Source organism: Hyla sarda, chromosome 7 (genome assembly GCF_029499605.1).
Source record: "Hyla sarda isolate aHylSar1 chromosome 7, aHylSar1.hap1, whole genome shotgun sequence".
Lineage (NCBI taxonomy): Eukaryota > Metazoa > Chordata > Amphibia > Anura > Hylidae > Hyla > Hyla sarda.
Window position 1 is genome coordinate 208,415,238 of NC_079195.1, and position 26,454 is coordinate 208,441,691.

The following is a 26,454-nucleotide window of genomic DNA, read 5'->3' on the forward strand; positions in this document are numbered from 1 at the left end:
GATGAGCGAACTTACAGTAAATTCGATTCGTCACGAACTTCTCGGCTCGGCAGTTGATGACTTATCCTGCGTAAATTAGTTCAGCTTTCAGGTGCTCCGGTGGGCTGGAAAAGGTGGATACATTCCTAGGTAAGAGTCTCCTAGGACTGTATCCACCTTTTCCAGCCCACCGGAGCACCTGAAAGCTGAACTAATTTACGCAGGATAAGTCATCAACTGCCGAGTCGAGAAGTTCGTGATGAATCGAATTTACTGTACGTTCGCTCATCTCTAATAGAGACGTTACCACTTGGGTGGTAGTGAAAAAACCTGCAGGATGAGAAGGGAAGGAGACAGAAATAAAAATGGAGACAGTGCAATACAATTAAACTGAGTATTACAGTGCGTACATATAAAAAGAATATAAGAAAAAAAATAGATATCAACTAGGCAATGAATAAAGTTTATGATATAAGTTTTCGGAGAAAGCCTTGTTATCCTTCACGTTCAAAGACTTCTTGGACTTTGCTGAAGACCTGAAATAGAAAAGAAGAAGACTTTGGTTTAGCAAATCGGTTTGTAAATAGTCTAAAAAACAGTGTTTCCCAACCAGGGTGCTTTTGCAAAACTACAACTCCCAGCATTCCCGGAAAGCCTTACATCAATCAGGGAGTGTCTGGAATGTGAGGGCAAGCGGGGGAGGCGTGCCAGGCTGTGGCACTTGAGCAGCTTGGCTCCGCCTCCTTGACTGAGCATATTCTATGGCATAGCACTGAATAATGTTTGTAATCTAAAGACTGTATGTAATAGCCTCCTACGGGGAATACCGTACATTTTTTTTTTTTTTTTAGTTTTAATAAATGAGAATAAGCCCCTCCCCTAATAAAAAAAAAGTTTAAATGACCCCCTTTTACCGGTTTTCAAATAAAAAAAAAAATAAAAAAACATAAACCAATTTTGTATTAAAGGGTTACTCCACTCCAAAGCGTCCGGAACATTGATTGATTCATGTTCACGCACGCCCCCTCGTGACATCATGCCCTGACCCCTCAATTAAAGTCTATGGGAACGCGGCGCGTGCATGATGTCACGGGGCGGGGCATGACGTCACGAGGGGGCGGGCGTGAACATGGAATCAATGTTCCGGACGATGGGGATCGGAGTAACCCTTTAACCTGTGCGTAAATGCCCGAACTGAAAACATATAATGTTAATGAAATCATCTGGTGAATGGTGTAAACGTGAAAAACAAAAAAATTATAATAAAAAAAAAATTTATTTAACCCCTTAAGGACGCAGGACGTAAATGTATGTCCTGGTGCGGTGGTACTTAACGCACCAGGACGTACATTTACGTCCTAAGCATAACCGCGGGCATCGGAGCGATGCCAGTGTCATGAGCGGCTGATCCCGGCTGCTGATCGCAGCCAGGGACCCGCCGGCAATGGCCGACGCCCGCGATCTCGCGGGCGTCCGCCATTAACCCCTCAGGTGCCGGGATCAATACAGATCCCGGCATCTGCGGCAGTGCGCGATTTGAATGAATGATCGGATCGCCCGCAGCGCTGCTGCGGGGATCCGATCATTCATAACGCCACACGGAGGTCCCCTCTCCTTCCTCCGTGCGGCTCCCGGCGTCTCCTGCTCTGGTCTGTGATCGAGCAGACCAGAGCAGAAGATGACCGATAATACTGATCTGTTCTATGTCCTATACATAGAACAGATCAGTATTAGCAATCATGGTATTGCTATGAATAGTCCCCTATGGGGACTATTCAAGTGTAAAAAAAAATGTAAAAAAATGTAAAAGTAAAAGTAAAAAAAAAGTGAAAAATCCCCTCCCCCAATAAAAAAGTAAAACGTCCGTTTTTTCCTATTTTACCCCAAAAAAGAGCAATAAATTTTTTTTATAGACATATTTGGTATCGCCGCGTGCGTAAATGTCCGAACTATTAAAATAAAATGTTAATGATCCCGTACGGTTAACGGCGTGAACAAAAAAAAAAATAATAAGTCCAAAATTCCTACTTTTTTAATACATTTTATTTAAAAAAAATTATAAAAAATGTATTAAAAGTTTTTTATATGCAAATGTGGTATCAAAAAAAAGTACAGATCATGGAGCAAAAAATGAGCCCCCATACCGCCGCTTATACGGAAAAATAAAAAAGTTATAGGTCATCAAAATAAAGGGATTATAAACGTACTAATTTGGTTAAAAAGTTTGTGATTTTTTTTAAGCGCAGCAATAATATAAAAGTATGTAATAATGGGTATCATTTTAATCGTATTGACCCTCAGAATAAAGAACACATGTCATTTTTACCATAAATTGTACGGCGTGAAAACGAAACCTTCCAAAATTAGCAAAATTGCGTTTTTCGTTTTCATTTCCCCACAAAAATAGTGTTTTTTGGTTGCGCCATACATTTTATGATATAATGAGTGATGTCATTACAAAGGACAACTGGTCGCGCAAAAAACAAGCCCTCATACTAGTCTGTGGATGAAAATATAAAAAAGAGTTATGATTTTTAGAAGGCGAGGAGGAAAAAATGAAAACGTAAAAATTAAATTGTCTGAGTCCTTAAGGCCAAAATAGGCTAAGTCCTTAAGGGGTTAAAAAAAGTTGTCCAGAAATGCTGTTTTTCGGTCACTTCATTTATAAGATTTATTTTTTTTTTTTTTTTATTTTTTTTTTTAAAGCTGTCAAAAAGTCCCATCAATTCAAAATGGTACTGATAAGAAAACTACAGATCAGAAAGTTACAGCGCAAAATTTTACAGCACTCTGGCATCATCTGCGCTCCCATAGAAATTAATGGAGCATGTGCAGTCTACCGGTAGACATCATGCGCTCCCATTCTGGAGATTAAGGGGGGGCTCCAGCGGTCTGACACCCAGCAATCAGATACTTTTCTCCCATCCTATGGATAGGGGATAAGGTAATTTTTGCCGGGGTACTCCTTCAAAATAAGCCCTAAAAGTACAATGTATAGAGTGTACAGTAGAGTTCAGAGAGCTAAGGGGGGGGGGGGGGGGTGTGGTCGCAGCCAATCATAGCTCATCTCACACTGAACTGCTCTGGGCTGTGTGTATCAGGGTGAGGGAGGAAGGTCTCCCCTGTATGGCTTCAGATGATGTCACGCCCGCTGGGGAACGCCCCTTCCCAGTCTGTGGAGCTCACTGAGACTGAGCAGTAGATACATTGCAATATCAAGGTAGAAAACTAACGAATAATAAAAATAAAGGCAGGGAGTGGTTTATCATGATGGGGGCAGTGATCTGGGAGGATTATAAAATGTATCAAGGTCATGAGAAGTACTATTTAAGGGATTAAACAATGTGACAAATTTCGGCAACAATTCTTGAGTTACGACTAAGGCTAGATTTACATATATCCGGCGTCCGGCGAAACTGGGTGAAAATTGCCACAACTTATGCAGCAACTGATGCCATAAGTGCATCAGTTGTGCATCATCTGGCATCCATTGTTTGTGATCACCGGACGGGGGAACGCAGCAAGATGCATTCCCCTGTCTGTGCCGGCGAATCCAATCATCCGGCATCTAAACTGGGTCGTCAGATGATTGTGAATGGTCCTATTCAAAGGAATGGGATCAGTTCTGGCTTCATTCTCCCTCCGGCCTTTTTTTGCAGCGCCAGATGGAAAAGAAAACTGACGGCGGACGTATATAAAGGGGGGACAAAATTATTATTATTATTATTTTTTTTTACACAATCTTATTTTGTCAAGTGCAAGACGTAGCATACCTGATCTACAGATTGTGAGGCGTCAACTTTTCGGACCTTTCCCCTTTTCTCATACAGGTCAATGATGGGCCTAGTGGACTGAGAGTACGTCTGAATCCTGGAACACAAAGAAGAATAAAAAGATAAAATGCTTCGCTCTGAATGTGCAAGTCAGTCCTCCCCTCTGTGTACAGCATTTATGGTTCCGTGATATCCACAGGCCTCCAAACTGTGGCCCTCCAGATGTTGCCAAACTACAACTCCCGCCATTACCTGATAGCAGCCTGGACCTGCCGCAAGCACCAGACAGGTGCTCGTGGTCATGGCAGAACGTAAATGTACTTCATGGTGCATTAAGTAACACCGCAACATGAGGTACATTTACGTCCATTGTCGTTAAGGGGTTAAACATCTGGTTTGCAGGGCCTAGTAATGGTAAGCTTCGCACATACCTCTTTTCCAGGCTCTCTCTGTTATCGTCACTTCTTCCACTACTCTTCCCTCTCTCCAGGCAACGTGCAATACAAGTCTAACATAATGGATAGAATAAGAAACAGGTCCATTCATGTTAATGACATATCCACAAAAAAAGCAGATGAAACGTGATGTAGGGATGCAAAAAATAAATCTCACTACTTTTCTATAATCCTTTATGCACCATTTGTAAAAAAATACTTAAAGCACAACTCTAATCATGTCCCAGCAGCAAGATCTGTTTATGTGTGCACAGGATAGACGAGAAGTATCTGATCGCAGGAGCAATGTGTAGACCCCCACGGAGCAACGCGTAGACCCCCACGGAGCAACGCGTCCCCTCCATGCATCTCTATGGGAGAGCTGGAGATACATGAGCGCTTTATCTCCAGCTCTCCCATAGAGATGCATGGAGGGGACGTGTCGACACCACTCTGTGCATGAGGAGAGCCAGGGCCCCAGGCAGGAGATTTTAGGGGACACTTATCCCTTGTCCTGTGAAGAAGGATCCCCTGATCTGTGGATAGGGGGATAAATTACCATACACTTACCATACCATACACGCATTTTCTGCGGAACTAGTGAAATGAAATGTAACAAAACTTGCAGCAGTTTATACCCTTAGGCCATGTTCACACGGGTTGGAATGTCCACACAGAGAATCTCTGTGCAGACATTCCGCTGAATGAGGAGTGCTGGCATAACATGCCGGCCCTAGGACCGCTGTGGAATGTATCTTATAGAAGGCAATATGTTCCGTGTGATGTCTGCAGAAAAACTAGACATGTCTATTCTTTCTGCGGACAATGGAATTTGAATTTCCGAGCCAGATGCTTCCGGCGTGGAAATTCTACTATGTGAAATCCATTGAAATCGATAGGACTCTGCCGATGCAGAATCTCCGTGCGGAATTCCCTTGTGTGTACACTAGCCTAACTCTCCCAACACTACAGCAATCAGAACCATAGACTTGCATGGGACTTCACACAAATTCGTATCCTGATCGCTGTAGTCTACGGCAAGTCTCGGGCTACGAAGTTGAAGCATAAACAAAGTTACACTTTAAACTAGTAGTGCAGCAACGTGTGCTTCATAAAAGGGGTTCTCTTAATATAGTAGGCTATTGGTTTTTAACAAGATTGGGCATCAATACAGTAATTGATCGTGGGGGTCTGATTTGCTGAGATTCCCACTGATCACAAACACTGTGGCCACTAACCGATCAAAAATAGATGGGATATCCTAGCTATATGCTCTGCAACTTACTGGTTCACACTGTTCCCTTGAATCTCTGAAATCCTAGGTTCAAATCCCGCTTCTGCAAGGAGTTTGTATGTTCTTCCTATGTTTAGCATGGGTTTTCTCTGGGTAATTCGGTAATTTCTGTCACACACTCCAAATTAGGGACCGACCGATTATCGGTTTGGCCGATATTATCGGCCGATATTCACGATTTTGGACATTATCGGTATCGGCAATTACCTTGCCGATAATGTCCCGCTCCCCCGGCCAGAGACAGCCGCCGCCCCATTGCCTCCCCCATCCCCGGTTTTATAATTACCTGTTCCCGGGGTCCGCGCTACGACTGGCTCCTGCAGCGTCCTGCGCGCTGCGCAGCGCATTGACGAGTGACGTCCCCAACGCGACGTCACCGTCAGTGCGCACAGTGACAGCTCAGGACGCCGCCAGAGCCAGAAGTAGCGCGAACCCCAGGAACAGGTAATTATAAAACCGGGGATGGGGGAGGCAATGGTGCAGCAGCGGCGGTGGTGGTGGGACTAGGAAGGACCCCAGGACAGGCAGGGGGAGAGAAGCGGGCGGCGGCAGTCTCTGGCCCCGCAAAAGCCGCTGCAGTTCATTGATTTAAAGTGCCAGCTTTAAATCATTGATCTGCAGCGGCTTCTGCGGGGCCGGGTTGGGGGGGTAAATAGCCGATAACTTATACCGGAATATCGGTATAAATTATCGCCCTGAAAGATCACAGATTATCGGTATCGGCCCTAAAAAAATCGATATCGGTCGATCCCTACTCCAAATCATATTGAAAGGTGAACTTCGAATTGAGATTGTGACCCTCCACCCTTTCATACTTCTTACAGCAGAGACCTTGCTACAGTTGTATCCAGTCTAGGCAAACCTTTGTAAGGCTGGGTTCACACTACGTTTTGACGACACGGTCACCAGGCCCATATCATATAGTGACTCCGGTCGGCTCATTTTTGCTCCATATCCAGTTTTGTGACCGGACCTAAAAGCGTGGTATGCTGCGGTTTTAGGTCCGGTCACAAAACTGGATAAGGGGCAAAAATGAGCCGACCCGAGTCCCTATGTGACTCCGGTCGGCTCATTTAAGTGAATGAGATATGGGCTGGGTCCGGCTGGGATACGGGAGCACCCAGATTTCACTACCCCCAGCCGGATCTGGTGACCGTATTGCCAAAACGTAGTGTCAACCCACCCTTGGTGCACTGCATCCTGACCTGCAGCGATACATTGTAACAAACTATCGGGGCAGGAGAGTCCTTTGTGCTGATTATTTATTCAGCCATGTAAAGTATTAGGTCTCTATGGCTCGAGACTGTCCACATTCACTGACAGAAAGCAGACATACTGACAAAGTATACTCTAATTGTGCACAACTTTTCAGTGTGTAACGGTTCTAGGACTGATCCCAGGTTGCTGTAACAGTAAAGGGGTGTGGAGTTTATATCTAAATGTCTGCTGGACGGACCCGACAGTCTACAAATGTATGGGTGACCACTGACGTATTCCTACCTCATTGTCGCAGTCGAAGAAAAGTACGAAGGACACATCGGCTTTGCCGTTCATGGTCCTGTCCCAGCCCTGCAGATTGTCCTCATTTCTGGGAAAACCGTCGATAAGGAATTTATTCTTCTCCGCATTGGCCGCCATGGTTTGTTCCATTGCCTGGACCGTAAAGAAAGACAAAGTGTTAGCGGAATCTCAGGTTAAACCACATGCTGAAGGCATCCATAGGGTCCCTGAGGACCACACTCTCTTACAGGAAAAGGAGCGCATGTAATCTCTAACTGTAGATTGCAAAACTACAACTCTCAGTATGCCCGGACAGCCAACGGCTGTCCGGACATGCTGGGAGTTGTAGTTTTGCAACATCTGTAGGGCTGCAGTTTGGAGACTACTGATCTAGAAAGTGAATGAACCCCCCCACGATCTCCGGAATGGGACCCCGGCTGTCCGTGAAGGAGTGCGTGTTGTCTACCGGTAGACACCACGCGCTCTATTTCTATGAGAGCGTCGGTGATACCAGGTGCTGTACTCGGGTCTTTTCGGCGCTCCCATAGAAATGAATGGAGCCCGTGCCTTCTATCGTACGCAATCCTCACTGAAATCCGGGTCCCATTCAGGAGATTGCGTGGGGTCCTAGAAGTCAGACCCCCTGCAATCAGCTACTTATCCCCTATCCACAGAAGTTAGTGTTAAAGGGGTACTCCGGTGGAAAACATTTTTTTTAAATCAACTGGTGATAGAAAGTTAAACAGATTTGTCAATTACTTCTATTTAAAAATCTTGATCCTTCCAGTACTTATCAGCTGCTGTATGCTCCAGAGGAAGTTGTGTATGTCTTTCCAGTCTGACCACACCGCTCTCTGCTGACACCTCTGTCCGTGTCAGGAACTGTCCAGAGCAGGATAGGTTTGCTATGGAGGTATGTTCCTGCTCCGGACAGTTCCTGACACGGACAGAGGTGTCAGCAGAGAGCACTGTGGTCAAACTAGAAAGAACTACACAACTTCCTCTGGAGCATACAGCAGCTGATAAGTAGTGGAAGGATAAAGATTTTTAAATAGAAGTAATTTACAAATCTGTTTAACTTTCTAGCACCAGTTGATTAGAAAAACCAACTGGTGCTACCCCTTTATCTTGAGTTCTTTAAAATAGACTAGAAAAAGTATGTGCACCCATATATCGTTGCTGAGGCATGATGGGAGAGCTATCAATTATGCAACATTAATTATTTTCACAGACTGAATTACAGTAGATGGGCGTCAGAAAGATGGAGAGAACTATTCTATATACTGTATAGTGATCCCTCAACTTACAATGGCCTCAACGTACAATAGTTTCAACATACAATAGTCTTTTCTGGACCATCGTAACTTGAAACCAGACTCAACATACAATGTACAGACAGTCCAGATCTGTGACACTTGTCACAACTGGAGGAACTGACCAATCAGAATGGGTATTCACTGGTAAATCACCTGTATTACTGAAGTGCCTGCACTGACTGGTGTCTGGTAGCGCCCCCTACAGTACAGGGAGGAACTACAAGTTTTGTACTACTCCTTACCTGTGCCAGGGTTAGCTGCTCCTTTTGGACACCAAGTAAGGGCGGCTCCATTTGGGACACTGTGTGTACTGTATAGGACCCTGAAGAAGCTCCTGTCCTCTACATAAACCATTGTTTCCCAACCAGGTTGCCTCCAGCTGTCGCAAAACTACAACTCCCAGCATGCCCGGACAGCCAACGGCTGTCCGGGCATGCTGGGAGTTGTAGTTTTGCAACAGCTGGAGGCTCCCTGCTTGGAAAACACTGACATAGACAGTGATTACAGCTCCCAGCAGATCTTTCTTACTTTTATATGTAAGGATTTGCTTTATCTGCATTAGTTATCTACTTATTTTTCTTTAATCCTCACTTTTTCCTATTTTTGGATGACATTTTGGGGCTTCAGAACCAATTACCAGGTTTCCATAGAGTTCTGGTCTCAACATACAATGGTCGTCCTGGAACCAATTAATATTGTAACTTGAGGGACTACTGTACTAAGGACTCTTGGTTAGAGATGAGTGAACTTACAGTAAATTCGATTCGTCACGAACTTCTCGGCTCGGCAGTTGATGACTTATCCTGCATAAATTAGTTCAGCCTTCAGGTGCTCCGGTGGGCTGGAAAAGGTGGATACAGTCCTAGGAAAGAGTCTCCTAGGACTGTATCCACCTTTTCCAGCCCACCGGAGCACCTGAAAGCTGAGCTAATTTATGCAGGAAAAGTCATCAACTGCCGAGCCGAGAAGTTCGTGACGAATCGAATTTACTGTAAGTTCGCTCATCTCTACTCTTGGCTGCAATAACAAGCCACAAAGACAGCTAAGAAAACAGGATATTAGCATCCTGGAAGCGATTGGCCTGTGATCTCATGGAATAGGGAGAGGTCCCAGGATAAGTCACAACCTACAGCAGGATGTTGTGTGATGAAGAACAGCAGCCACAGAGCCTTAGGGCCCCATTCACACTACAGAGCTTCTGCCTGGAGAAATTCTGTGTGCAGCAGCAGCAGATGTCGCTGTAATAAATCGGTACTATGACCGCGTGGACATGCGCAATCTCCAGTGACGGCAATGCAGTGACAGCAATGCAGTTCCACGCGGTCGAAAGAATCAACATATTGTTTTAGCATTCCGTGGCGGGCAGCACAATCCCACTGTAGACAATGGGAGGCTGCTGCCTGGAATCTAGACCCAGAATTTCTCCAGACAGAAATTATTTATTGTGCGTGGACCCTTAGTTTACATGGAAACCACCATCAGTGCACGCCCCTTTAAATTCGGACCTAAAGGAGTACTCCGGACAAATTTTTAAAATTTCTCCTATATAGGCTGCAGATATTAAAACAATAAAACTTTAAAAAGGAAAACTGTCACTAAACTCCCCCCACACTAACCAGAGGTACTGGCTGGTCGTGCGGGGGACGCTGATCAATATGCTGCCTACCATACCCGGATCCGTCCAGCCGTTCGCCCGTTATCTTCATTAATCCCGATATGCAAATTATCTAACTGGCAGGGGCGGGGTTACAAAAGGCTCCATCTGGCACTGTGACGTCAGCGCCGCTCGTCTGCAGCCCCGCCTGACTTATGAATATTCATCCCCTCCCGGCGCCTCTGCCTCTCCTCTCTGTACAGGACTCCACTGCGCTGAGGTTCCGGGTGTACGCAGGAGGAAACACATGTGCAGTGGAGTCAGAACAGAGCGGGGAGAGGGAGAGGCACCGGGAGGGGATGAATATTCATAAGCTGGGGGCGGTGCTGCGGACGAGCGGTGCTGATGTGTCAGTCCCAGTTGGAGGCATGTAACCCCGCCCATGCCAGTTAGATAATTTGCATATTAGGAATAATGAAGATAACGGGCGAACGGCTGGACGGATCCAGGCATGGTAGGCAGCATATTGATCAGCGTCCCCCACTCTCCCAGCCAGTACCTCTGGTTAGTGCAGAGGGGAGTTTAGTGACAACTTTCCTTTTAAAGTTTTATTATTTTAATGTCTGCCGCCTAGACATATAGGAGACATTTTTAAAATTTGGCCGGAGTACCCCTTTAGCTCCGAATTTAAAGGGGCGTGCACTGGTGGCGGTTTCCATGTAAACTAAGGGTCCACAAACAAAGAATTTCTGTCTGGAGAAATTCTGGATCGAGATTCCAGGCAGCAGCCTCCCATTGTCTACAGTGGGATTGTGCTGCACCGTGCCCGCCACGGAATGCTAAAACAATATGTCGGTCATAGAACTGAGCCAGTTAGAAGATGATTTGCATATATTTAAAAAATTAAGATAACGGGCAAACGGCTGCACAGATCCGGGCATGGTAGGCATCATACTGATCAGCGTCCCCCGCAGGGGTTGTGATGGCCAGTTCCAGGGGACAGCAGAGGGCCTGTTCAGGAGATCGCGGGGGGGAGATTAAGTTTATAATAATGAGACTTCTCCTCTAAGGGTACGTTCACACGCCCAGGATCGGCTGCATTATTTTGTGCAGCTAATTTTGCTTTCCATTAACTTTAATAGGCAGCAAATTCGGCTGCAGAAAATATGCAGCAGATCCTGTACTTGTGAACGTACCCTAAAGGGGTATTCCAGGATTTTTTCTTCTTCAGCCCATGATCCCAAGTTATAATACTGTGTAATTTGCTTCTATTACCTCCCTGCGCCACTCAGTCCCGTTCGCATGTACAGGACCCACACGCGGAAGTGCTGAAGTGCAAGTCCTTATTTTACCATTGTCCCTGACCTCTCCCAGCATTCCATGTAGCCAAGATAATGTGTCATAAGTCACATGGTCTCCAGGGGGCATGGCTATGCTGCACTGGGTGGATGGATAGCATTACATCCGTAAATCCCTTCCAACATGTAGCATAGCCGCGCCACCTGGAGACCATGTGACTTGTGACATATTATCTCTGGCCGCATGGAATGCTGGGAAAGGTCAAAGACAACAGTAAAATAAAAACACACACTCCAGGACTTTCGGCTGTGGGTTCTGTTCATAAAACAGGGCCAAAGTGGCGCACGGAGGTAATAGAAGCAAGTTACACAATATTAAATAATAATATAATAAAAAATAAATCCTGGAATCCCCCTTTAACACTGTTGTAAGATAATTCACATGTACTAATGCAACACAACCAGTCACCTGCCTGTAGTGTCGTAACGTACTGTGGATAGAGGAGATACAAAGGGCAGTAACCAACATTAACCTGTGACTCACCAGTCTTCGCTGTCCCATAAAGGTCATTAAAGGAGATTTGAATAAAGATTAATCATTGTAACGCAATAAAGTTCTGCAACATTCTACAGGGCTCCTGCTTCAGGTCGATTCTTCACTGTCCCAGCATATCAGTGTTTTCCAACCAGGGTGCCTCCAGCTGTTGCAAAACTACAACTTCCAGCATGCCCGGACAGCCTTTGGCTGTCCGGGCATGCTGGGAGTTGTAGTTTTGCTGCAGCTGGAGGCACCCTGGTTGGGCAACTCTGCAGTTAAAGGGGTACTCCGGTGAAAACCTTTTTTCTTTTAAATCAACTGGTGGCAGAAAGTTAAACACATTTGTAAAATACTTCTATTAAAAAATCTTAATCCTTCCAGTACTTATTAGCTGCTGAATGCTACAGAGGAAATTCCTTTCTTTTTGGAACACTGATGACATCACGAGCACAGTGCTCTCTGCTGACATCTCTGTCCATTTTAGCAACCATGCATAGCAGATGTATTCTAAGTGCAGCATGGTGGCTCAGTGGTTAGCAGAGAGAACTGTGGTCGTGATGTCATCAGAGAGCATTCCAAAAAGAAAAGAATTTCCTCTGTAGTATTCAGCAGCTAATAAGTACAGGAAGGATTAAGATTTTTTAATAGAAGTAATTTACAAATATGTTAAACTTTCTGCCACCAGTTGATTTAAAAGAAAAAAGGTTTTCACCGGAGTACCCCTTTTTTAAATGAACTGTTACCAGAAAGTTACAGATTTGTAAATTACTTCTATTAAAAAAAATCTTTATCCTTCCAGTACTTATTAGCAGCTGTATACTACAGAGCAAATGCTTTGATTTTTGCATTTCTTTTTTGTCTTGTTCACAGTGCTCTCTGCTGACACCTCTGTCCGTGTCAGGAACTGTCCAGAGCAGCATAGGTTTGCTATGGGGATTTTCTCCTGCTCTGGGCAGTTCCTGTTACAGGCATCAGGTGTCAGCAGAGAGAACCGTGGACAAGACAAACAAGAAATTCAAAAGAAAATAATTTCCTCTGTAGCATACAGCTGCTAAAAAGTACTGGAGGATAAAGATTTTTTAATAGAAGTGATTTACAAATCTGTTTAACTTTCTGGGGCACCAGTTGATTTAAAAAAAATAAAATGTAATAAATAAAAAAAGTTAAATAAAAAAAATTTCCCCCGGAGCGCCCCTTTAATACTTTTCACAGCTGACAGTTCGTTGTAGTTGTATCAGGCCCGGTCAATGCTCTATGAGCTACAGAGTGTGGGACGCCTAGGTACATTGTTGCGAACTATCAGGAACAGGATTTAAGCAGAAGAGGATTATATAATTGTAATAAGCCTAATAACCCTTCAGCTATTATATAAAGAGCCTGGATGGCAGCCACGTTAAAGGGGTACTCCGGTGGGAAAAAATTTTTTTTTAAATCATCTTGTGCCAGAAAGCTATACAGATTTGTAAATTACTTTTATTTAAAAATCTTAATCCTTCCAGCACTTATCAGCTGCTGTATACTATAGAGGAAGTTGTGTAGTTCTTTCGAGTCTGACCACAGTGCTCTCTGCCGACACCTCTGTCCATGTCAGGAACTGTCCGGAGAAGGAGAGGTTTGCTATGGGGATTGGCTCCTGCTCGGGACAGTTCCTGACATGGACAGAGGTGTCAGCAGATAGCACTGTGGTCAGACTGGAAAGAACTACACAACTTCCTCTGGAGCAACAGCAGCTGATAAGTAGTGGAAGGATTAACATTTTTTTTTAATAGAAGCAATTTACAAATCTGTGTAACTTTCCACAGCCAGTTAATATGAAAAAAAAAAATGTTTTCCACCGGAGTACCCCTTTAAGTGATATAGGAGGGATACGGCGCCCCCTAGCTAAAACTGGCAAATAAAGTAGCAATGCATACAGTGTATGGGGTTATCCAGGGAAAAAAAACATTTTATACATCAACTGGCTCCAGAAAGTTAAAAAATTACTTCTATTAAAAAATCTTAATCCTTTCAGTACTTATGAGCTTCTGAAGTTGAGTTGTTCTTTTCTGTCTAAGTGCTCTCTAATGACACGTGTCTCGGGAACCGCCCAGTTTAGAAGAGGTTTGCTATGGGGATTTGCTTCTAAACTCGGCGGTCCCCGAGACACATGTCATCAAAGAGCACTTAGACAGAAAAGAACAACTCAACTTCAGAAGCTCATAAGTACTGAAAGGATTAAGATTTTTTAATAGAAGTAATTTACAAATCTGTTTAACTTTCTGGAGCCAGTTGATATTTAAAAAAATGTTTTTTCCTGGATAACTACTTTAAGTTTCTTACTACTGTCCAGGAGCAGGGAAGTCCTTGAAAGACAGTTCATGTTCCAGTAGGCACACACACTAATCTGCTGTGCTGATAGCATGGCACGCCACAAAATAAAAGTAGCATGGTAGCAGTCATGTGGGTGGCCTTTAAATATCTCTACTGGTGTCCCATACATTAGACAAGTCGTAGGGACATGTCAAAAGTTTTGATCAGTCTGGGTCTGAGTGCCAAGAACGCCACCAGGACAAAGGGACTATTCTGTCAACAAGCAGATGACTGGTGCCAACAGAACGAAAGAGAGGACCGGTTCCCATTAAAACACAATGAGGTCCATCACTACATTTGGATCTGATAGTAAGGGAAAAAAAAAAAAAAACAGAGTGAACAGGTCCCTGCCAGTATCTGTCCGCTCATCCCTATTGGAATCAGCTTCTTACCCTCTGCAGCAGGCTTATGGTGATCTCCACCGGCACTATCTTCCCGTCCCTGATGTAGGACTCTATGAGCTCCCCGTACTGAGACCCGGGCCTCTTCCTCTCATCACGAAGCAAGTCTCCAGCAGACAGATGGGTGTAGCCATATTTCTGGAAATAAATAGGACAATTTGTGTCAGCCACAAAAGGTTATAAAATCTTATAGGACATACAAGTTGTCGATGAGAAACGCTTCCTTGGTTAGTAGACAGCGGCAACAGTTCACATTCCCACCTGGTTACTACGAGAGAGAAAGTGGCTCCCAAAGTAAACAGTATTGTGTCCGTCCATATATAAGTTATTCAGAAATATAAAGGTTTCTAGCCACTCCCAGTAGGGCTTTCCCTTAACCCCTTCTTTTCCCCTCAGTAGTCACAGCATGGATTGCCCTCGCACCTTCTTTCCTCCCAGTAGTCACAGCATGGTTTCCCCTCCAACCCCTTCTTTGGACACAGAAATTGACTGTACCAAACAATTGCAACAAAAATAGATTTAAAAAAATAAACTATGATAAATCCCTTCTACAACTTGCTCCACTTCAGTAATCACAGAACATACTCACTCAGCCACCTGTTTTCACCGCAGCACTCCTCCATCCCAGTAGCCACCGCAGCACTCCTCCATCCCAGTAGCCACCGCAGCACTCCCCCATCCCAGTAGCCACCGCAGCACTCCCCCATCCCAGTAGCCACCGCAGCACTCCCCCATCCCAGTAGCCACCGCAGCACTCCCCCATCCCAGTAGCCACCGCAGCACTCCCCCATCCCAGTAGCCACCGCAGCACTCCCCCATCCCAGTAGCCACCGCAGCACTCCCCCATCCCAGTAGCCACCGCAGCACTCCCCCATCCCAGTAGCCACCGCAGCACTCCCCCATCCCAGTAGCCACCGCAGCACTCCCCCATCCCAGTAGCCACCGCAGCACTCCCCCATCCCAGTAGCCACCGCAGCACTCCCCCATCCCAGTAGCCACCGCAGCACTCCCCCATCCCAGTAGCCACCGCAGCACTCCCCCATCCCAGTAGCCACCGCAGCACTCCCCCATCCCAGTAGCCACCGCAGCACTCCCCCATCCCAGTAGCCACCGCAGCACTCCCCCATCCCAGTAGCCACCGCAGCACTCCCCCATCCCAGTAGCCACCGCAGCACTCCCCCATCCCAGTAGCCACCGCAGCACTCCCCCATCCCAGTAGCCACCGCAGCACTCCCCCATCCCAGTAGCCACCGCAGCACTCCCCCATCCCAGTAGCCACCGCAGCACTCCCCCATCCCAGTAGCCACCGCAGCACTCCCCCATCCCAGTAGCCACCGCAGCACTCCCCCATCCCAGTAGCCACCGCAGCACTCCCCCATCCCAGTAGCCACCGCAGCACTCCCCCATCCCAGTAGCCACCGCAGCACTCCCCCATCCCAGTAGCCACCGCAGCACTCCCCCATCCCAGTAGCCACCGCAGCACTCCCCCATCCCAGTAGCCACCGCAGCACTCCCCCATCCCAGTAGCCACCGCAGCACTCCTCCATCCCAGTAGTCTTAGAGTAGCCTCACTCAGCCGCTCACAGCTGAACTCCTCTATCCCAGTAGTCACAGCAGGGCCTCTCCTCCCCTCCCACCATGTGTACCCAACCCAGCCACCGAATACAAAACCTGGTTGCCAGGGCTGATTTTCCACATACCGTGGCGACGTGGTTTTGTTCCGTCCCGATATAAAACACATAAATCTTTAATTTCAAACTACATGTTGGTGAGTGTACAGACAGCCGCTATCATCTAAGCTTGTCTGCTTTGAGAAAATGTGGCTTCTCGTTGTAATTTGATAATCCACAAACTTTCCTGAGCCTTCTATATCCACAGCCCGGCAAACCTGTCATTACACCGTCTGAAACCAGCCCAAAACCCCAAAAATACGCTCCTCAGTCCTCACACCCATATAAGGCAATAATACTGAAGAAAGAGCCAGAGCATTAAAAGTGGAAGATCACCGCGCTTTATAGAGGGCCCCAGAACCTACTGGAGTCCTCCAACTGGGACTAGGACGACACATTAGCTCCTGTAGGACCTGCCACCCAGACTACCCACTGCTGATGGTTACTGGGAACAGTCAACAAGCTTGCCACCAGCAGAATAGTGAGTGCAGCACTGGGGTATAATACAGGCTATAACTCAGGATCAGTACAGGATAAGTAATGTAATGTATGTACACAGTGACCTCACCAGCAGAATAGTGAGTACAGCTCTGGAGTATAATACAGGATATAACTCAGGATCAGTACAGGATAAGTAATGTAATGTATGTACACAGTGACCTCACCAGCAGAATAGTGAGTACAGCTCTGGAGTATAATACAGGATATGTAATGTAATGTATGTACACAGTGACCTCACCAGCAGAATAGTGAGTACAGCTCTGGGGTATAATACAGGATATAACTCAGGATCAGTACAGGATAAGTAATGTAATGTATGTACACAGTTATCTCACCAGCAGAATAGTGAGTACAGCTCTGGGGTATAATACAGGATATAACTCAGGATCAGTACAGGATAAGTTTTGGCATACTGGGAGTTGTAGTTTTGCAACATCTGGAAGGGCACAGATTGGGAACCACTGTATTAGTGGTCTGCAAACTGTAGTCCTTCAGATGTTGCAAAACTACAACTCCAAGCATGCTGGGAGTTGTAGCTCGGCAACATCTGGCTCTAAAGATGTTGCCGAACTACTACTTCCAGCATGCCTGAGAATGTTTGGGAGTTGTGGTTTTGCAACAACTGGAGGCACACTGGTTGGGAAACATTGCGTGAGGGGTGTCGTTTCCGAAATGGTGTCACATGTGGGGTTTTGTTTTTTTTGCGTTTGTCAAAACCGCTGTAACAATCAGCCACCCCTGTGCAAATCACCTCAAATGTACATTGTGCACTCTCCCTTCTGGGCCTTGCTGTGCGCACCCAGAGGACTTTACGCCCACATATGGGGTATCTCCGTAGTCGGGAGAAATTGCTTTACAAATTTTCGGGGGCTTTATTCCCCTTTTACCTCTTGTCAAAATGAAAAGTATAGGGCAACATCAGCATGTTAGTGTAAAAAATTGATTTTTTTACACTAACATGCTGGTGTAGACCCCAACATAACCTTTTCATAAGGGGTGAAAGGAGAAAAAGCCCCCCAAAATTTGTTAGGCACTTTCTCCCGAGTACGGCGATACCCCATATGTGTCCCAAAACTGTTGCCCTGAAATACGACAGGGCTCCGAAGTGAGAGAGCGCCATGCGCATTTGAGGCCTGAACTAGGGATTTGCATAGGGGTGGACATAGGGGTATTCTACACCAGTGATTCCCAAACAGGGTGCCTCCAGCTGTTGCAAAACTCCCAGCATGCTTGGACAGTCAATGGCTGTCCGGCAATACTGGGAGTTGTTGTTTTGCAACAGTTGGAGGCTCCATTTTGGAAAGAGTGGCGTATCAGACGCTTTCATTTTTATTGGGGAGGGGAGAGGGGCTGTGTAGGGGTATGTGTATATGTAGTGTTTTTTACTTTTTATTTTGTGTTAGTGTAGTGTAGTGTAGTGTTTTTAGGGTACAGTCACACGGGCGGGGGATTACAGCGAGTTTCCCGCTGCGAGTTTGAGCTGCCGCGCAAAATTTACTGCATCGCAAACTTGCAGCCTGATACTCACTGTAAGCCCCCTGCCCATGTGAATGTACCCTGTACATTCACAGGGGGGGACCTCCAGCTGTTGCAAAACTACAACTCCCAGCATGCACAGTCTATCAGTGCATGCTGGTAGTTATAGTTTTGCAACAGCTGGAGGCACACGGGTTGGGAAACACTGAGTTAGGAAACAGACAATGTTTCCCAACCAGTGTGCCTCCTGTTGTTGATTAGTAGTAGAGTCAGATGTTGCCGAGCTACAACTCCCAGCATGCTTGGAGTTGTAGTTTTGCAACATCTGGAGGACTACAGTTTGCAGACCACTAATACAGTGGTTCCCAATCTGTGCCCTTCCAGATGTTGCAAAACTACAACTCTCAGTATGTCAAAACTGTCCAGGCATGTTGGGAGTTGTAGTTCTGCAACATCTGAAGGGCCAGATGTTACAGAACTACAACTCCCAGCATGCCTGGACAGTAAGGGCATGCTGAGGATGTGTAGTTTTGCAACATCTGGAAGGGCACAGTGGTCTCCAAACTGTGGACCTCCAGATGTTGCAAAACTGCAACTCCCAGCATGCCCAGACGCCAAGGGCTGTCTGGGCATGCTGGGAGTTGTAGTGTAAGGGGACCAGATGGAGCAGTCCAGATCGCTTTACGGCGGTCTGGACTGCTGCAAAGGTCCCGCGACGCCGCCGAAGATCAACTCACCTGTCGCCACCGCCGCCGGGATCCGGGTCTTCAGGGACGAGGTAAGTACCGGGGCCGGGCCCTAGCACTCCCCCGTCCCCCGCCGCGTCCTCAGGTTTTCCTCCCGTCCTCTCCGGACGTCCAGGGGCCGGGAAGGGCGGGAGGAAGTAACCGCCCCCCCCCCCCGTGATTGGTCGGTTAGCTAAACAAGGAATCGCAGGGGATAGGAGGAGGTGTCCGGCTTGCCACCTCGCTCCTATACTCCAGCATGGTCCTGGCTGTCTGTGACAGCCAGGATCATGCAAAATTACCGGGCGGTCGGGTCCCAGAGACCCAATCAGCCCGGTATCGCCGCAGATCGCAAGGGCGATTTCCCTCGCGATTTGCGACGATCGCCGACATGGGGGGGGCATACATGGCCCCCCTCGACGTTTGCCCTGGATGCCTGCTGAAACATTTCAGCAGGCATCCGCTTCCGATCTCTGCCCGGCGCGCGGCAGGGACCGGAAACCTCCAGGAAGTACGGGGACGTCCTGGGTCCTTAAAGCCCAGGGTGCGGGGATGTCCCCGTACGTCCTGGGTCCTTTAGAGGTTAAAGGGGTACTCCCGTGGAAAACTTTTTTTTAAATGTCAGAAAGTTAAACAGATTTGTAAATAACTTCTATTAAAAAATCTTAATCCTTCCAGTACTTTTTAGGGGCTGTATACTAAAGAGAAATCCGAAAAAGAAATGCATTTCCTCTTCTGTCATGACCACAGTGCTCTCTGCTGACCTCTGCTGTCCATTTTAAGAACTGTCCAGAGCAGCATATGTTTGCTATGGGGATTTTCTCCTGCTCTGGACAGTTCCTAAAACGGACAGCAGAGGTCAGCAGAGAGCACTGTGGTCATGATGACATCAGAGGAAATGCATTTCTTTTTTGGATTTCTCTTTAGTATACAGCCCCTAAAAAGTACTGGAAGGATTAAGATTTTTTAATAGAAGTAATTTACAAATCTGTTTAACTTTCTGGCACCAGTTGATTTAAAAAAAAAAAAAAAAAAGTTAGAATAGCCACAGTTTGATCATTACTCTAGAACCTAGATGACCAACTTGCTGCTCTCCAGCTGTTTCAAAACTACAACTCCCAGCATGCCCGGACAGCCGAAGGCTGTCCGGGCATGCTGGGAGTTGTAGTTTTCCAACAGCTGGATGCACGCTGGTTGGACACCTGGGCTATAAAAAACCATGTTCCATTTCCATAGGAAACAGAGAAAACCTAAAACGTTCGGTTTCGGCAGCGAATTTCTAAGTGCACTGGATCCAGTGTGAAAAGAGAGGAGCGTTGACCTGATTTTCGCAACGCCCTTGATACGCCACCAAAATAAAAATTTGTACATATCCTTACACAACACACAGGGTACGTACGGTATGTCACGGACCCAGACGTATTACTAGAACTACAACCAAACAAAAAAAAAAAAACTTATCACTCAGCTTTCTCATCCCCCTGAATGGTACATGCAGCAATACACCCAGATTAGCAATCACATCCAAATATAGGTAAAAATGCACCTTTCCTATAAGCATTTTTATTTTTCCAAAGGGGGGTAGGGCACTTTAAAAGGCAACGAAAACCAAATTATACAGACAACTCGCCTATAGAATTAGGAATTGCCCTCAGGCAAGATCTGTGTTTTCCCCAAACAAACTGTTTCCAATGACAACTGATCACTGGGAGGTGCCGCTGCCGGAGGCCGCTGTCCGCTTTCACGGAAATAATCAAAGTTTGCAAGTTAAAGGGGCACTCCACTGCAATACAATTTATTTATAAAATTTTTTTTTTTTTTTTTATCAACTGGTGCCAGAAAGTTAAACAGATTTGTAAATTACTTCTATTTCAAAATCTTAATATTTCCAGTACTTATCAGCTGCTATTTGCTCCACAGGAAGTTCTTTTCTTTTTGAATTTCTTTCCAGTCTGACCACAGTGCTCTCTGCTGACACCTCTGTCCATTTTAGGAACTGTCCAGAGCAGGAGAGGTTTGCTATGGGGATTTGCTCCTACTCTGGACAGTTCCTAAAATGGACAGAGGTGTCAGCAGAGAGCATTGTGGTCAGACAGAAAGGAAATTCAAAAAGAAAAGAACTTCCTGTGGAGCAAATAGCAGCTGATAAGTACTGGAAGGATTAAGTGTCCTCCTGAGGCTGGTGATACGCTGAGCCTCATGTGACTCTTTGACTTACAGGAAGCAGAAGAAGTCGGGGACCGGAGAACGGGACATCGATATCAGCGCAACGGGGGAAGGTAGGAAGGGGAGTTAAAGTTTGTTTTGTTTCGCTTGGCAGCCCGGGCACAGAGGGTTAAAAAAAATAAAATAAACCGCACCGGAGTACTCCTTTAATTATTCCTAAACGGAGAATTCAAGAGGAATTACTGGAGTATGAATTACTCAGTGTGAACGCACCCGTAGTGTCTATCACCCAGCTTTCCCTAATACCAACGTTTTTCCAACTACTGTGCCTCCAGCTGTTGCAAAACTACAACTCCCAGCATGCCCGGACAGCCAAAGGCTGTCCGGGCATGCTGAGAGTTGTAGTTTTGCAACAGCTGGAGGAACCTTGGTTGAGAAGCACTGCTTTATACAAAAAAAAATTTTTTTTTAAATTATAGAATTTTTAGGGAACTTGACACATAAGTCAATGAAAATTTTCAAAAAAAATTGTTGCATCCAATTCGATAATTCACACAAACCGGTTCCAACCGTCACTCAGATCAGATTCTGTGTTTACAAATACAGTGACCCCCCCCCCCCCCCGACCTACGATGACCCCGACATACCATCATTTCAACATACGATGGCCTCTCAGAGGCAGCATCAACATACGATGCTTTTGTATGTCGGGGCCATCGCATAAATGGCTATCCTGCAGCGCAGACTGCTTCAGCTGCCACTAGATAGCCGTTTACGGTGCCCCGTGTTGTCCGCTGAGGATCACTTACCTGTCCTCGGGGCTCCGGCGCGTCCTCTTCGGGATCTCCTGCATCGACGGCGCTCTCCATCGTCGTCTTCACGTCGCTGCGCACGCTCCGTCCCGTCAGCCAATAGGAGCGGCGTGCGTAGCGAGGTGATGGCGGCGACGGAGAGCGCGGATGCCGGGGAAGCAGAGGCCTTGCTGGAGCGTCAGGGACACCCCGGGGACGCGGCGACAGCGATGGAAGGCGACATCCCGGGCAGTGGTGACGGTCCGGAGCGGCGGGGACACGCGAGTATAACCTCCAATACCAGTGGTCTTCAACCTGGGGACCTCCAGATGTTGCAAAACTACAACTCCCAGCATGCCCGGACAGCCAACGGCTGTCCGGGCATGCTGGGTGTTGTAGTTTTGCAACATCTGGAGGTCCGCAGGTTGTAGACCACTGTCCTATACTTTACATTGCACGGATCCCTCAACATACGATGGTTTCAACAAACGATGGTCCGTTTGGAACGGATTACCATCGTATGTTGAGGGACCACTGTATAACCGCTTAATTTCAAATGTTTCAGTTTGTATCTACAGCTGCGGCCGTTATATATTTTTTTTAATTATTTTATTAATTTGCAATAACGCGTGGTTAGCCACACGGCTATTATGAGCATGCTGTGACTTGTAGTTCTACAACATGGCAGGCGCCCCCCGATAGGAATGGATGTAAATCAATGTGAAGGACCGGTGTCACCGGCCTCGTCCCTCCAGGACTCACCTCCACGATCCTCTCACACTGGGTCCCCTTCCCGGCCCCCGGTCCTCCGAGGACGAACACTACGAGCGGCTTCATGACGAGGCTGAGCAGAGAGCGGGCGGACACCGGAGGGAGACGGGACACAGCGCCCAGTGCGCGGAAGAGCATACAGAAGTAGAGGGGGCGGGGCACAGAGCCGGCGGCAGCTGCTGAGGTGTCACTCACGGGAAATGACGTCATCGGAGCCCACCTACTTTCCTGTCACAAAGGCGGATGTTGATTGGCTGAGTCCTCTGTCAGTTATTTGAAACGGCCCTACCATCATAACTATGGGCATTTGCCAGTAGTGTGGTCCACCTATTGTTACATTTTCTCTATAGGACTAAGTCTCCACTAGTTTTTTTCTTAGGGAAAAAAAAAGTACCGCAAACTGCTGCACAGCAAAAATGCCGTAGCCAAATGTTGGCAGGGAGTCAATAGGGAATTAAAGGGGTACTCGCGTGGAAAGCTTTTTTTTTTTTTTTTTTTTTTAATCAACTGGTGCCAGAAAGTTAAACAGATTTGTAAATTACTTCTATTAAAAAATCTTAATCCTTCCAGTACTTATTAGCTGCTGAATACTACAGAGGAAATGTTTTTCTTTTTGGAACAAAGAGCTCTCTGCTGACATCATGAGCACAGTGCTCTCTGCTGACATCTCTGTCCATTTTAGGAAGTGTCCAGAGCAGGAGAAAATCCCCATAGCGAACATATACTGCTCTGGACAGTTCCTAAAATGTACAGAGATGTCGGCACTGTGGTCATGATGTCAGCAGAGAGCTCTGTGTTTCAATAAGAAAACCATTTCCTCTGTAGCATACAGACCCTAAAAAGTACTGGAATGATCAAGATTTTTTTTAATAGAAGTAATTTACAAATCTGTTTAACTTTCTGGCACCAGTTGATTTAAAAAATAAGTTTTCCACGGGAGTACCCCTTTAAAGGAGTAGTCCAGTCCTGAAAAACGTATCCCCTATCCTAAAGATAGGGGATAAGTTTCAGATCGCGGGGAGTCCGACCACTGGAGCCCCCCACGATCTCTTGTACGGGGCCCCGGCAGCCTGCTGGAAGGGGGAGTGTTGACCACCGCAGAAAGCAGCAGCTGAAACACCCCTACAATACAACTCTATGGCAAAGCCGGAGCACTGTATTGAGGGGGTGTATCGGCCCCCGCTTTGTGCACAGTGGTCAACACACCCCCTTCCCGCGGGCTGCCGGGGCCCCAGAGGTCGGATTCACCGCGATCTGAAACTTATCCCCTATCCTTAGGATAGGGGATAAGTTTTTCAGGACTGGACCTTTAAAGAGGTACTCCACTGGAAAAAAAAAAATTGTTAAATCAACTGGTTCCAGGAAGTTAAATAGATTTGTAATTTACTTCTATTTAAAAAAAAAAAATCTCAACCCTTTCAGTACTTATCAGCTGCTGTATGTTCCAGAGGAAGTTCTTTCCTTTTTGAATTTCTTTTCTGTCTGACCACACTGTTCTCTGCTGACACCTCTGTCCATTTTGACAACTGTCCAGAGTAAGAGCAAATCCCCATAGTAAACCTATCCTGCTCCGGACAGTTCCTAAAATGGACAGAGGTGTCACCAGAGAGCACTGTGGTCCAACAGAAAGGAAATTCAAATAGAAAAGAACTTCCTGTGGAAGATACAGAAGCTGATATATACTGGAAGGATTAAGATTTTTTAATAGAAGTAATTTACAAATCTGTTTAACTTTCTGGCACCAGTTGATACCCCTTTAACAAGCATCAGACCCACTTGGCGTTTTTTTTAGGTTTGGTGTTTTTCCCGCCTTTTCTGTTTTTCTGTGATCTTGGGCTCAGTGGCAGTTTTCCAAAATCGTAGCCATAGTTTCAGCTTGTACAGACGTAAGTAATGATGCATAGCATGACTACTTACCTCCTCTGGCCGTACAGTGGCCAGCGCTGCATAGCACAGCGCTGTATACTGTCCCAGCTACTAGCATCTATACAGCTCACGCTGGGCAGGAGGTATACACCGTATATCTCCTGGCCAGCAAGAATATACAAAAAAACTGTGATCCGTATTGGTCACTGCTTTACTGTAACCCTTTACTGGGCTGAGTGCTATGTGCCGGCCCAGCAAGGAAAGAGTTAACTAGTGCTGCTGAGCTATTCTATACAGCCAGATGCAGAGCATCATTACTTACCTTCTTACATTCCATGGGTTGGGCGCCCTGCATTAAAAAAAATTGGCATTTTCACACAAATGAGAACACCAGAAAAAAGACGCAAAAACTGCAGTTTTTCAGGTGAAAAAAATCCCACAAATTATTATTTTTTTTAATCCCAGTCTTACGTATAGCCTCTTGTAGATGTATGGAAAAGAAGAATGCTCAGCCATATATTTGTGTTACATAAGATAGGAAATGCTTTTATTCTCTGATGCGAAGTGTCAGAGAGGCACTCGCAATACCTTAAAGGGGTTGTGCGCTGCCCTGCCTTTCGGAGCTCCGCTCACAGCGTCCGGAAGTTCATTACTCTGAACTCTGTGTGCGGGCTTCCGTGTTCGCAACCGCCCCTTCGTGATATCTCGCCCGCCCCCTCGTGACGTCATGCCCGCCCCCTCTACCAAAGTCTATGGGAAGGGGGCGTGACATCGGTCGCGACTCCCCTTCCTATAGACTTTCGTTGAGGGGGCGGGCGTGACGTCACAAGGGGGCGGGCGTAACGTCACGCCCGGCGGCTGCGAACACGGAAGCCCGCACACAGCGTTCGGAGTAATGAACTTCCGGACGCTGTGAGCGGAGCTCCGAACTGCAGGGCAGTGCACAACCCCTTTAAAGTGCTGAGGGCTGGAACAACTCCTCGCTCTCTTTTCCATCCCTGCACCATCAAGAATGACAGAGTCAACAGGAAGCCAAGCCCTGTTCTCAAATTTCTCAACCTGCACACAATTTATATGTTAAAAAAGTGCAGGAATGAGATTTAGAAACAGGGTATGGCTTTCAGGTGACAGTCAATCAAGCAGGGACAGGGTTGATACTCATCTGCCTTGATCCCCCGCCACTTCTGTCTCAAAGGTCCACAGTCCCTGGTTTTGTATACACAAAAAGTGATCCTTCTCAGAAACTTCCTGCATTGCTTAGCCGGGAACAAGGACAATTGAGACGAATTTGATGAAAGATCAGGGCAGTTGAGTATCTTTTTTTCTTCTCTTTTATAGACCTTGTTACAAAGCTCCAGCAGACTCTCTAGAGCTAGGTACACACATTTTCTGCCTACACTGCTTTAGTGGCAGGTCACACTGTCATGTCCAGGCCCTGCCCATCAAAGCAGCACTACTTCTCCTGCGAACGGTCGCCCTGACTGCATAGGTCACTCTCCTGATCTGCTTCACACAGGACTTCACTAAATCTCCCAGTCTATAGCACACCAGCGCCTTCTCAGCTTGCCCCCTGCAGAAGAGACATAGGGGCTGAGAAATGTTTGGGACCATTCCATATGCCATTACCACCAAGATCCCTGCCTTATAACAAATCACAATGCTTCTTCCCCTGGCTTGATTGTGGAGCAGAACAACATCTTCCCTCAAGTTCCTCTGCCAGTACTTGAAGTCTCCAGAACATATGTCCATAGCCGTATCTTCCCTGTAGTTGGCAGCCCAGGAGGCATTCATGCCAGTTGCCAAATGCCACATTACAACATGGTGGTGGTGCTGCTGGGTACTGTGGCCCATGGTATCCAGTACCTGTTAGGCTGCATTCACACCACGTTTTTTACATACGGGTGCCCGATCCGGCTGGGGGAGGGGAAAACCGGGCGCTACCGTAGCCCAGTCGGATCAGCCCGTGACTCCATTTACTTTAATGAGCCGACCGGAGTTAAACGGTGACTCCA

At 46.6% G+C, this 26,454-nt stretch overlaps 1 protein-coding gene across 1 annotated transcript; it reads right to left on the reverse strand.

Annotated features, from left to right (window-relative positions):
• Nucleotides 1-228: 228 nt before the first annotated feature.
• CMPK1 (cytidine/uridine monophosphate kinase 1) lies at nucleotides 229-22,788 on the reverse strand. Its single transcript, XM_056530144.1, has 6 exons — nucleotides 22,568-22,788; nucleotides 14,468-14,614; nucleotides 6,981-7,133; nucleotides 4,184-4,260; nucleotides 3,753-3,849; nucleotides 229-515 (listed from the first exon to the last, which is right to left on the reverse strand). Exons 1-6 carry the CDS (start codon nucleotides 22,784-22,786, stop codon nucleotides 474-476), a joined length of 735 nt encoding a protein of 244 aa, XP_056386119.1. The 5' UTR covers nucleotides 22,787-22,788; the 3' UTR covers nucleotides 229-473.
• Between the last annotated feature and the right edge of the window lie 3,666 nt (nucleotides 22,789-26,454).

What these genes read in the sequence shown, in the direction of transcription:
- CMPK1 (XM_056530144.1), bottom strand. Translation starts at nt 22,786, where the DNA reads ATGACGTCATTTCCCGTGAGTGACACCTCAGCAGCTGCCGCCGGCTCT. An exon ending in AGTGTGAGAGGATCGTGGAG is followed by an intron (nt 14,615 to 22,567) that starts GTGAGTCCTGGA and finishes ATTTATTTCCAG; the next exon opens with AAATATGGCTACACCCATCT. An exon ending in TCTTCGACTGCGACAATGAG is followed by an intron (nt 4,261 to 6,980) that starts GTAGGAATACGT and finishes CCATTATGTTAG; the next exon opens with ACTTGTATTGCACGTTGCCT.